The sequence below is a fragment of the Pelobates fuscus genome, chromosome 10 (assembly GCF_036172605.1).
Source record: "Pelobates fuscus isolate aPelFus1 chromosome 10, aPelFus1.pri, whole genome shotgun sequence".
NCBI lineage: Eukaryota > Metazoa > Chordata > Amphibia > Anura > Pelobatidae > Pelobates > Pelobates fuscus.
Window position 1 is genome coordinate 1,253,792 of NC_086326.1, and position 13,228 is coordinate 1,267,019.

The following is a 13,228-nucleotide window of genomic DNA, read 5'->3' on the forward strand; positions in this document are numbered from 1 at the left end:
GGGGGGATATAAGGGGGGTCTCACACACTCCCTCTGGGGGATATAAGGGGGGTCTCACACACTCCCTCTGGGGGATATAAGGGGGGGGTCTCACACCACTCCCTCTGGGGGGGATATAAGGGGGGGGGGTCTCACACACTCCCTCTGGGGGGATATAAGGGGGGGGTCTCACACACTCCCTCTGGGGGGATATAAGGGGGGGTCTCACACACTCCCTCTGGGGGGATATAAGGGGGGGTCTCACACACTCCCTCTGGGGGGATATAAGGGGGGGTCTCACACACTCCCTCTGGGGGGATATAAGGGGGGGTCTCACACACTCCCTCTGGGGGGATATAAGGGGGGGGTCTCACACACTCCCTCTGGGGGGATATAAGGGGGGGGTCTCACACACTCCTCTGGGGGGATATAAGGGGGGGTCTCACACACTCCCTCTGGGGGGATATAAGGGGGGTCTCACACACTCCCTCTGTGGGGGATATAGGGGGGGTCTCACACACTCCCTCTGGGGGGATATAAGGGGGGGTCTCACACACTCCCTCTGGGGGGATATAAGGGGGGGTCTCACACACTCCCTCTGGGGGGATATAAGGGGGGGTCTCACACACTCCCTCTGGGGGGATATAAGGGGGGGTCTCACACACTCCCTCTGGGGGGATATAAGGGGGGGTCTCACACACTCCTCTGGGGGGGATATAAGGGGGGGTCTCACACACTCCCTCTGGGGGGATATAAGGGGGGGTCTCACACACTCCCTCTGGGGGGATATAAGGGGGGGTCTCACACACTCCCTCTGGGGGGATATAAGGGGGGGTCTCACACACTCCCTCTGGGGGGATATAAGGGGGGTCTCACACACTCCCTCTGGGGGATATAAGGGGGGGTCTCACACACTCCCTCTGGGGGGATATAAGGGGGGGTCTCACACACTCCCTCTGGGGGGATATAAGGGGGGGGGTCTCACACACTCCCTCTGGGGGGATATAAGGGGGGTCTCACACACTCCCTCTGGGGGGATATAAGGGGGGGGTCTCACACACTCCCTCTGGGGGGATATAAGGGGGGGGTCTCACACACTCCCTCTGGGGGGATATAAGGGGGGGGGTCTCACACACTCCCTCTGGGGGGATATAAGGGGGGGGTCTCACACACTCCCTCTGGGGGGATATAAGGGGGGGGGGTCTCACACACTCCCTCTGGGGGGATATAAGGGGGGGGGTCTCACACACTCCCTCTGGGGGGATATAAGGGGGGGGGTCTCACACACTCCCTCTGGGGGGATATAAGGGGGGGGTCTCACACACTCCCTCTGGGGGGATATAAGGGGGGGGTCTCACACACTCCCTCTGGGGGGATATAAGGGGGGGGGGTCTCACACACTCCCTCTGGGGGATATAAGGGGGGGTCTCACACACTCCCTCTGGGGGGATATAAGGGGGGGGTCTCACACACTCCCTCTGGGGGGATATAAGGGGGGGGGTCTCACACACTCCCTCTGGGGGGATATAAGGGGGGGCTCTCACACACTCCCTCTGGGGGGATATAAGGGGGGCTCTCACACACTCCCTCTGGGGGGATATAAGGGGGGGTCTCACACACTCCCTCTGGGGGGATATAAGGGGGGGGTCTCACACACTCCCTCTGGGGGATATAAGGGGGGGGGTCTCACACACTCCCTCTGGGGGGATATAAGGGGGGGGTCTCACACACTCCCTCTGGGGGGATATAAGGGGGGGGTCTCACACACTCCCTCTGGGGGGATATAAGGGGGGGGGTCTCACACACTACCTCTGGGGGGATATAAGGGGGGGTCTCACACACTCCCTCTGGGGGGATATAAGGGGGGGTCTCACACACTCCCTCTGGGGGGATATAAGGGGGGGTCTCACACACTCCCTCTGGGGGGATATAAGGGGGGGTCTCACACACTCCCTCTGGGGGGATATAAGGGGGGGGTCTCACACACTCCCTCTGGGGGGGATATAAGGGGGGGGTCTCACACACTCCCTCTGGGGGGATATAAGGGGGGGGGGTCTCACACACTCCCTCTGGGGGGATATAAGGGGGGGGTCTCACACACTCCCTCTGGGGGGATATAAGGGGGGGGTCTCACACACTCCCTCTGGGGGGATATAAGGGGGGGGTCTCACACACTCCCTCTGGGGAGATATAAGGGGGGGGTCTCACACACTCCCTCTAGGGGGATATAAGGGGGGGTCTCACACACTCCCTCTGGGGGGATATAAGGGGGGGGTCTCACACACTCCCTCTGGGGGGATATAAGGGGGGGGTCTCACACACTCCCTCTGGGGGGATATAAGGGGGGCTCTCACACACTCCCTCTGGGGGGATATAAGGGGGGGTCTCACACACTCCCTCTGGGGGGATATAAGGGGGGGGTCTCACACACTCCCTCTGGGGGGATATAAGGGGGGGTCTCACACACTCCCTCTGGGGGGATATAAGGGGGGCTCTCACACACTCCCTCTGGGGGGATATAAGGGGGGGGGTCTCACACACTCCCTCTGGGGGGATATAAGGGGGGGTCTCACACACTCCCTCTGGGGGGATATAAGGGGGGCTCTCAGGGGCCCCGCTCCCAGGGGCCCGGCTCCCAGGGGCCCCTCTCACCGCTGGGTTGGCTGACGGGGATGAAGGGGACGGAGAAGCTGAAGTCCGAGTCTGAGAAGAGCAGGTTGGTTCCGGGGGGCCCGGGCTGGGCTCCGGTCGGTCGTTTCTCGGCCATGTCCGGCCCAAGTTACACGTCTCCCTGCCGGGATGGCCGGAACCGGAGCCTCCGCAAACTGACACCGCGGCAGCCAATCAGCAGCCGCGACTGGAGCCCTGCAGCCAATCACAGCCGGACCTGCCGGCCGACACGAACCAATCATTGGCCAGACTGACGGAAACGTCACCCACCGTCAACCAATCACAGTGGATTTCAAGATGGGGGCGGGAGCTTTGCTAACACGTGACCTGCCAGTCACAATATGTCTGCCCGGCCCAGTTTCCGCCCTCCGCCTGTCAGGCTGTCTCTGGACGCTGCGTGGTGACGTCATTTTCCCGCCATCCCTGGAATCAGTTCGGATCGGCGCCGCCATGAGCGACAGCAACGACTGGATCAGCCGCCCCCTCCCCCTCATACAGGGCATCTTCGGTGAGCACTTACCGCCACCATAACCACCTACCGCCCCTCACCATAGCCATCTACCGTCACTATAACCACCTACTGCCCCCGTAACCACCTACGCCCCCCCACCATAACCACCTACCGCCCCCCCACCATAACCACCTACCGCCCCCCCACCATAACCGCCTACCGCCCCCCCACCATAACCGCCTACCGCCCCCCCACCATAACCGCCTACCGCCCCCCCACCATAACCACCTACCGCCCCCCCACCATAACCACCTACCGCCCCCCCACCATAACCGCCTACCGCCCCCCCACCATAACCGCCTACCGCCCCCCCACCATAACCACCTACCGCCCCCCCACCATAACCACCTACCGCCCCCCCACCATAACCGCCTACCGCCCCCCACCATAACCGCCTACCGCCCCCCACCATAACCACCTACCGCCCCCCCACCATAACCACCTACCGCCCCCCCACCATAACCGCCTACCGCCCCCCCACCATAACCGCCTACCGCCCCCCACCATAACCACCTACCGCCCCCCACCATAACCACCTACCGCCCCCCCACCATAACCACCTACCGCCCCCCCACCATAACCACCTACCGCCCCCCCACCATAACCACCTACCGCCCCCCCCCACCATAACCACCTACCGCCCCCCCACCATAACCACCTACCGCCCCCCCACCATAACCACCTACCGCCCCCCCACCATAACCGCCTACCGCCCCCCCACCATAACCGCCTACCGCCCCCCCACCATAACCACCTACCGCCCCCCCACCATAACCACCTACCGCCCCCCCACCATAACCACCTACCGCCCCCCCACCATAACCACCTACTGCCCCCCCACCATAACCACCTACCGCCCCCCCACCATAACCACCTACCGCCCCCCCACCATAACCGCCTACCGCCCCCCCACCATAACCGCCTACCGCCCCCCCACCATAACCGCCTACCGCCCCCCACCATAACCACCTACCGCCCCCCCCACCATAACCACCTACCGCCCCCCCCACCATAACCGCCTACCGCCCCCCCACCATAACCACCTACCGCCCCCCACCATAACCGCCTACCGCCCCCCCACCATAACCGCCTACCGCCCCCCCACCATAACCGCCTACCGCCCCCCCACCTACCGCCCCCCCACCATAACCACCTACCGCCCCCCCACCATAACCACCTACCGCCCCCCCACCATAACCGCCTACCGCCCCCCCCCACCATAACCACCTACCACCCCCCCCACCATAACCACCTACCGCCCCCCCCACCATAACCACCTACCGCCCCCCACCATAACCACCTACCGCCCCCCCCACCATAACCGCCTACCGCCCCCCACCATAACCACCTACCGCCCCCCCCACCATAACCGCCTACCGCCCCCCACCATAACCACCTACCGCCCCCCCACCATAACCACCTACCGCCCCCCCACCATAACCACCTACCGCCCCCCCACCATAACCGCCTACCGCCCCCCACCATAACCGCCTACCCGCCCCCCCACCATAACCACCTACCGCCCCCCCACCATAACCGCCTACCGCCCCCCCACCATAACCACCTACCGCCCCCCACCATAACCACCTACCGCCCCCCCCACCATAACCGCCTACCGCCCCCCACCATAACCACCTACCGCCCCCCCCCACCATAACCGCCTACCGCCCCCCCACCATAACCACCTACCGCCCCCCCACCATAACCACCTACCGCCCCCCCACCATAACCACCTACCGCCCCCCCACCATAACCGCCTACCGCCCCCCCACCATAACCGCCTACCGCCCCCCCACCATAACCACCTACCGCCCCCCCCACCATAACCACCTACCGCCCCCCCCACCATAACCACCTACCGCCCCCCCCACCATAACCACCTACCGCCCCCCCACCATAACCACCTACCGCCCCCCCACCATAACCACCTACCGCCCCCCCACCATAACCACCTACCGCCCCCCCACCATAACCACCTACCGCCCCCCCACCATAACCACCTACCGCCCACTCACCATAACCACCTACCGCCCCCCCCACCATAACCACCTACCGCCCCCCCCACCATAACCACCTACCGCCCCCCCACCATAACCACCTACCGCCCCCCCCACCATAACCACCTACCGCCCCCCCACCATAACCACCTACCGCCCCCTCACCATAACCACCTACCGCCCCCTCACCATAACCACCTACCGCCCCCTCACCATAACCACCTACCGCCCCCCACCATAACCACCTACCGCCCCCCCACCATAACCACCTACCGCCCCCCCACCATAACCACCTACCGCCCCCCCACCATAACCACCTACCGCCCCCCCCACCATAACCACCTACCGCCCCCCCACCATAACCACCTACCGCCCCCCCACCATAACCACCTACCGCCCCCCCACCATAACCACCTACCGCCCCCCCCACCATAACCACCTACCGCCCCCCCACCATAACCACCTACCACCCCCTCACCATAACCACCTACCGCCCCCCCACCATAACCACCTACCGCCCCCCCACCATAACCACCTACCGCCCCCCCACCATAACCACCTACCGCCCCCCCACCATAACCACCTACCGCCCCCCCACCATAACCACCTACCGCCCCCCCACCATAACCACCTACCACCCCCCCACCATAACCACCTACCGCCCCCCCACCATAACCACCTACCGCCCCCCCCACCATAACCACCTACCGCCCCCCCACCATAACCACCTACCGCCCCCCCACCATAACCACCTACCGCCCCCCCACCATAACCACCTACCGCCCCCCCACCATAACCACCTACCGCCCCCTCACCACCATAACCACCTACCGCCCCCCCACCATAACCACCTACCGCCCCCCCCACCATAACCACCTACCGCCCCCCCACCATAACCACCTACCGCCCCCCACCATAACCACCTACCGCCCCCCCCACCATAGCCATCTACCGTCACTATAACCACCTACTGCCCCCGTAACCACCTACCGCCCCCCACCATAACCGCCTACCGCCCCCCCACCATAACCACCTACCGCCCCCCCACCATAACCACCTACCGCCCCCCCACCATAACCACCTACCGCCCCCCCACCATAACCACCTACCGCCCCCCCACCATAACCACCTACCGCCCCCCCACCATAACCACCTACCGCCCCCCACCATAACCACCTACCGCCCCCCACCATAACCACCTACCGCCCCCCCACCATAACCACCTACCGCCCCCCCCACCATAACCACCTACCGCCCCCCCACCATAACCACCTACCGCCCCCCTCCCATAACCACCTACCGCCCCCCCACCATAACCACCTACCGCCCCCCCACCATAACCACCTACCGCCCCCCCACCATAACCACCTACCGCCCCCCCACCATAACCACCTACCGCCCCCCCACCATAACCACCTACCGCCCCCCCACCATAACCACCTACCGCCCCCCCACCATAACCACCTACCGCCCCCCCACCATAACCACCTACCGCCCCCCACCATAACCACCTACCGCCCCCCCACCATAACCACCTACCGCCCCCCCACCATAACCACCTACCGCCCCCCCACCATAACCACCTACCGCCCCCCCACCATAACCACCTACCGCCCCCCCCACCATAACCACCTACCGCCCCCCCCACCATAACCACCTACCGCCCCCCCACCATAACCACCTACCGCCCCCCCACCATAACCACCTACCGCCCCCCCCACCATAACCACCTACCGCCCCCCCCCACCATAACCACCTACCGCCCCCCCCCACCATAACCACCTACCGCCCCCCCACCATAACCACCTACCGCCCCCCCACCATAACCACCTACCGCCCCCCCACCATAACCACCTACCGCCCCCCCACCATAACCACCTACCGCCCCCCCACCATAACCACCTACCGCCCCCCCACCATAACCACCTACCGCCCCCCCACCATAACCACCTACCGCCCCCCACCATAACCACCTACCGCCCCCCACCATAACCACCTACCGCCCCCCCACCATAACTACCTACCGCCCCCCCACCATAACCACCTACCGCCCCCCCACCATAACCACCTACCGCCCCCCCACCATAACCACCTACCGCCCCCCCACCATAACCACCTACCCCCCCACCGTAACCACCTACCGCCCCGTCCGCTACCATAACCGCCTACCGCCCCCCACCATAACCACCTACCGCCCCCCACCATAACCACCTACCGACCCCCCACCATAACCACCTACCGCCCCCCCACCCACCATAACCACCTACCGCCCCCCCCCACCATAACCACCTACCGCCCCCCTCCACCATAACCACCTACCGCCCCTCCACCATAACCACCTACCGCCCCCCCCACCATAACCACCTACCGCCCCCCCCCACCATAACCACCTACCGCCCCCCCCCCACCATAACCACCTACCGCCCCCCCCCACCATAACCACCTACCGCCCCCCCCCCCACCATAACCACCTACCGCCCCCCCCACCATAACCACCTACCGCCCCCCCCACCATAACCACCTACCGCCCCCCCACCATAACCACCTACCGCCCCCCCCACCATAACCACCTACCGCCCCCCCACCATAACCACCTACCGCCCCCCCACCATAACCACCTACCGCCCCCCCCACCATAACCACCTACCGCCCCCCCACCATAACCACCTACCGCCCCCCCACCATAACCACCTACCGCCCCCCCACCATAACCACCTACCGCCCCCCCACCATAACCGCCACCCACCATAACCACCTACCCCCCCACCGTAACCACCTACCGCCCCCGTCCGCTACCATAACCGCCTACCGCCCCCCACCATAACCACCTACCGCCCCCCCACCATAACCACCTACCGCCCCCCCACCATAACCACCTACCGCCCCCCCACCATAACCACCTACCGCCCCCCCACCATAACCACCTACCACCACCCACCATAACCGCCACCCACCATAACCACCTACCCCCCCACCGTAACCACCTACCGCCCCCGTCCGCTACCATAACCGCCTACCGCCCCCCCCACCATAACCACCTACCGCCCCCCCACCATAACCACCTACCGCCCCCCCCACCATAACCACCTACCGCCCCCCCACCATAACCACCTACCGCCACCCACCATAACCGCCACCCACCATAACCACCTACCCCCCCACCGTAGCCACCTACCGCCCCCTCACCATAACCACCTACCGCCTCCCCCCCTCTCACTGCGTCCACCTACCGCCTCCCCCCCTCTCACTGCGACCACCTACCGCCTCTCACTGCGACCACCTACCGCCTCTCACTGCGACCACCTACCGCCTCTCACTGCGACCACCTACCGCCTCTCACTGCGACCACCTACCGCCTCTCACTGCGACCACCTACCGCCTCTCACTGCGACCACCTACCCCCTCTCACTGCGACCACCTACCGCCTCCCCCCCTCTCACTGCGACCACCTACCGCCTCCCCCCCTCTCACTGCGACCACCTACCGCCTCCCCCCCTCTCACTGCGACCACCTACCGCCTCCCCCCCTCTCACTGCGACCACCTACCGCCTCCCCCCCTCTCACTGCGACCACCTACCGCCTCCCCCCCTCTCACTGCGACCACCTACCGCCTGCCCCCTCTCACTGCGACCACCTACCGCCTCCCCCCCTCTCACTGCGACCACCTACCGCCTCCCCCCCTCTCACTGCGACCACCTACCGCCTCCCCCCTCTCACTGCGACCACCTACCGCCTCCCCCCTCTCACTGCGACCACCTACCGCCTCCCCCTCTCACTGCGACCACCTACCGCCTCCCCCCTCTCACTGCGACCACCTACCGCCTCCCCCCTCTCACTGCGACCACCTACCGCCTCCCCCCTCTCACTGCGACCACCTACCGCCTCCCCCCTCTCACTGCGACCACCTACCGCCTCCCCCCCTCACTGCGACCACCTACCGCCTCCCCCCCTCACTGCGACCACCTGCCGCCTCCCCCCCCTCACTGCGACCACCTGCCGCCTCCCCCCTCTCACTGCGACCACCTACCGCCTCCCCCCTCTCACTGCGACCACCTACCGCCTCCCCCCTCTCACTGCGACCACCTACCGCCTCCCCCCCTCTCACTGCGACCACCTACCGCCTCCCCCCCTCTCACTGCGACCGCCTCCCCCCCTCTCACTGCGACCACCTACCGCCTCCCCCCCTCTCACTGCGACCACCTACCGCCTCCCCCCCCTCTCACTGCGACCACCTACCGCCTCCCCCCCTCTCACTGCGACCACCTACCGCCTCCCCCCCTCTCACTGCGACCACCTACCGCCTCCCCCTCTCACTGCGACCACCTACCGCCTCCCCCCCTCTCACTGCGACCACCTACCGCCTCCCCCCCTCTCACTGCGACCACCTACCGCCTCCCCCCCTCTCACTGCGACCACCTACCGCCTCCCCCCCTCTCACTGCGACCACCTACCGCCTCCCCCCCTCTCACTGCGACCACCTACCGCCTCCCCCCTCTCACTGCGACCACCTACCGCCTCCCCCCCTCTCACTGCGACCACCTACCGCCTCCCCCCCTCTCACTGCGACCGCCTCCCCCCCCTCTCACTGCGACCGCCTTCCCCCCTCTCACTGCGACCGCCTCCCCCCCCTCTCACTGCGACCGCCTCCCCCCCTCTCACTGCGACCGCCTCCCCCCCTCTCACTGCGACCGCCTCCCCCCCCTCTCACTGCGACCGCCTCCCCCCCCTCTCACTGCGACCGCCTCCCCCCCCTCTCACTGCGACCGCCTCCCCCCCCTCTCACTGCGACCGCCTCCCCCCCCTCTCACTGCGACCGCCTCCCCCCCCTCTCACTGCGACCGCCTCCCCCCCCTCTCACTGCGACCGCATCCCCCCTCTCACTGCGACCACCTACCGCATCCCCCCCTCACTGCGACCACCTACCCTCTTTTCCTTCTGTAATTGATTCCTTTTCCCACATTTTCTGCAGATTTGCCCATAAGTTGGACATTGTTTTATACCGTGCTGCTTTCTACACCTGGTGCATAGCCAGTCTGTTACCGGCAGTGAATTTGCTGTGTGATCAAACCTTTTCATTTTACTTTTGTTTGTTTTTTTCCCCTGTAACTGCCATTACCTCTGTACTGTGGCAGAGTGGATGCACCTGTTCCTGAGCTGCCTCTGAACTTTGACAAAAACCTACTGCCTTTTTCAGCGTTAAATCTTTCTCTGAGCAAGCGTTCTTTAACCCCATGATTAGCTGGCCTCTGATTAAGGAGTTACACATTGCTCCATAATTACATGATTCACGCTTCAATTTTAAGTCGGTGACATACTCCTCAATAGTCTGTTTCATTCTGCATTCTACATCTTTCATAGGTTTCATTGTGTCTAGAACCTGATAATCATCCCTTTCTTGGTCTGTAAATGTGATGGTGTTGTACACCTCTATTGCTGCTGATCCTCCTACAGTCAGAAAAGGTGCAATTGTTAATCTTTCTCCTGAGCTCCTATAGCTCTTACATATAGCTAGGATCTGTGTTTAAACCTCAGCCATTAATCTTCCATATTACCAGTCAGGTTTCATTCTGGTGGAGGATTGAACTTTCCATCTTTGTTACTGACTGTACCATTGTGAAGGAATCGACCGATATTGTTGGGGTTTTTTTTGAGCTGATGCCAATAATCTGAACTTTCAGGCTGATAACTTACCAATATTCTGTGCATTTACCATTTTAAAGAAATAATCTATTTCTACCGAAGTCTACTGTTAACTGAACATGTTTTTTGTACCTTTTTTTTTATATTATATTTTATGTTTTAGTCCCCCCTCCCTGCATCTTACCTGGCCAGGGAGCGGGGATATGACACTCCCTGGGGGGTCCCAGCAGCTCCCTTCAGCTCCCCTGTCTAACTCTCGTTGCATATTGCCATGGTAACCCGTGGGACTCGCAAGAGTTAGACAGGGGAGCTTAAGGGAGCTGCTGGGAAGGTAAGTAAGAGTGTGCTGGCATCCTGATGGCGGCCCTGGTCTGCATTATTGCTATCTTTATTGGCCGATACTGATATTGCTGAAAATACAGAATTTAAACGTCACACCATCAGCACGTGATTTCCATAGCAGTTTGAAGTCTTCATACTGAACTGCAAGTGTTTTGCCGAAACATTGCTGTCTCAAAACGTTACCTCCCTTCCACTGTGACTTGCCCACTGTCAATGGGTGTTGAAGCGTGATGTATTCCTGCATACTTTTTCATTGCAAGAAACTAATGTAACTTAGAAGCATTACAATTTCCAATACAGAATGAATCCATTTTTTAAAATCACATCCACTTTTATTAATGTGACAGTTCTTTTTGTTCCAGATCAGCATGGGCCAAACGCAGACTGGGAGAAGAAAGTCACGGCATGTTTCCAGGAGAAACTGGAAGAGCATAAATCTGATTCTGTGGTATGAAGATGCAGGCTTCCAGGCCTTTTGGATTTCAATGGAAAGGCTGCAGACACGATCTGCCGATATTACTACCTGTTTATAGATAATATTGCATCATTTAATGCATGTTTTCATTGTGGGTATATCTACTAAATAGTCATTGTATTTGGTATAATGAAATGTCCATTTTAATTAATCAAATTACTTTGCATGAGGAATTGGCTCAGTTTGGGGTTATTTAGCAAATAGATCGTAGAAATAGACCCGAAAATGATACATTTTATTCACCCACTGAGTTTGCCAAGGATTGATTTTATCTACTACTCACTTTGCTCTTCCTGCAGAGCTATGCTTAACAAATCGCAGATTGGGGCTGACTGCACTTAATATTGATATCAAGGAATTCTCATCTACCTGGATCTATTTATTTTATTTATCACGTCGTCATCTATCAAATTCTAAGTTCATTATCAGTGCCTGTAGAATTCCCCTATTTAGCAGTGACTCGTAGATTTATATGTTGTATTGGAGTCTATGGATGCTGGTCTAAAGCTCCTCCTTCCCAGGTAGATCAGAGTACCATTAATGCAATAAACAAATCTGTATATATTTTTGACCGGTAGATACTTATTTTGTTGATTCAAAATTACACACATTGGCAGATTGCCTCATTTGACAGTATTCATATTTATTATGTAAAATGTTGGAACCAAAACTGCTTTTGGCAAAAAAAATAAAAAAAAATTCTGTGATGGAATTTTACTGATCAGTGTCCAGAGAATCGAACACTATTAATCTCTAAGGGCTTGCGATCATCTCAGGATGTCTAACACATTGCTGGCTTTTTAGGAGTTAAATAAATGACTGTTTGGTGTCTGCCTCTCTCTCCAGGTCCCCTGTCTCAATGACGTTCCCCTGCATTACCTGAAGCCAAACAGCTTGGTGCGGTTTCGCTGTATGATACAGGACATGTTCGATCCAGAGTTTTACATGGGAGTGTTTGAAACGATTGACCCAAAAACTAACTCCAGAGTAAGTCTCCTCCTAGAGGTCACACATTTTCACATCAATTTGGAACCTTAAGCATTTTTTTATTAATTCACTTTCTTTTTTTTTTCTGCTCTATTTTTAGTCACTTCATTTTGGGAAATACAGGGACATTGCAGATTGCCCAGTGAGTGTCCTGACATTAATAAAGTCGTTTTGGTTTCATGCTACATGTTTTTTTTTCTGTACAGGAAACGCTTACGTTAAATCAGAATTGGAAAATTTAAGGTAAAATAGCCAAACTTTAAATCTTAGTATTTTAACGGAGTCTACTACATTGTGATAGGTGTCAGTGGTCATCATTTTATCTGGATGGTTTTAATTAGGGGGGAGGGAGAATTGAATTGTGCAAGTATCTAAAACAAAGTAAGTTTGCAGCCTTTCTCTTTTAATAGCAGTAGTATGAACAGCAGTTTGTTTCCTCTGAGTGCTTTCGAAAACCTACATTAATTGATGTTAAACATAATTGGAGTTGTGGTTGAACCCAAGTCTTGACAAATTTGCTTGAATCTAGAAGCCAGCTTAAAAAAAACAAACCCGCCTGGTTTCAGCCTTTTTAAGGAAGAGTAATTCAGTCCGAACATTTAAAAAAAGGTCTGGGATAAAGGCTCA

The 13,228-nt window shown here is 59.6% G+C and overlaps 2 protein-coding genes across 2 annotated transcripts in view; one reads left to right on the forward strand and one right to left on the reverse strand.

Annotated features, from left to right (window-relative positions):
* The window catches only part of SEC23IP (SEC23 interacting protein), a 53,679-nt gene extending 50,867 nt beyond the window's left edge, over nucleotides 1–2,812 (reverse strand). Inside the window, exon 1 of the mRNA XM_063434244.1 lies at nucleotides 2,632–2,812. Within this exon, the coding sequence (XP_063290314.1) occupies nucleotides 2,632–2,746 (115 nt within the window). The 5' untranslated portion in view covers nucleotides 2,747–2,812. The remainder of the gene's footprint in view (nucleotides 1–2,631) is intronic.
* A 213-nt stretch (nucleotides 2,813–3,025) lies between these two features.
* The window catches only part of MCMBP (minichromosome maintenance complex binding protein), a 34,319-nt gene continuing 24,116 nt past the window's right edge, over nucleotides 3,026–13,228 (forward strand). Inside the window, exons 1-4 of the mRNA XM_063434118.1 lie at nucleotides 3,026–3,157; nucleotides 11,502–11,587; nucleotides 12,461–12,601; nucleotides 12,702–12,743. Coding sequence (XP_063290188.1) covers nucleotides 3,100–3,157; nucleotides 11,502–11,587; nucleotides 12,461–12,601; nucleotides 12,702–12,743 — 327 coding nt within the window. The 5' untranslated portion in view covers nucleotides 3,026–3,099. The remainder of the gene's footprint in view (nucleotides 3,158–11,501; nucleotides 11,588–12,460; nucleotides 12,602–12,701; nucleotides 12,744–13,228) is intronic.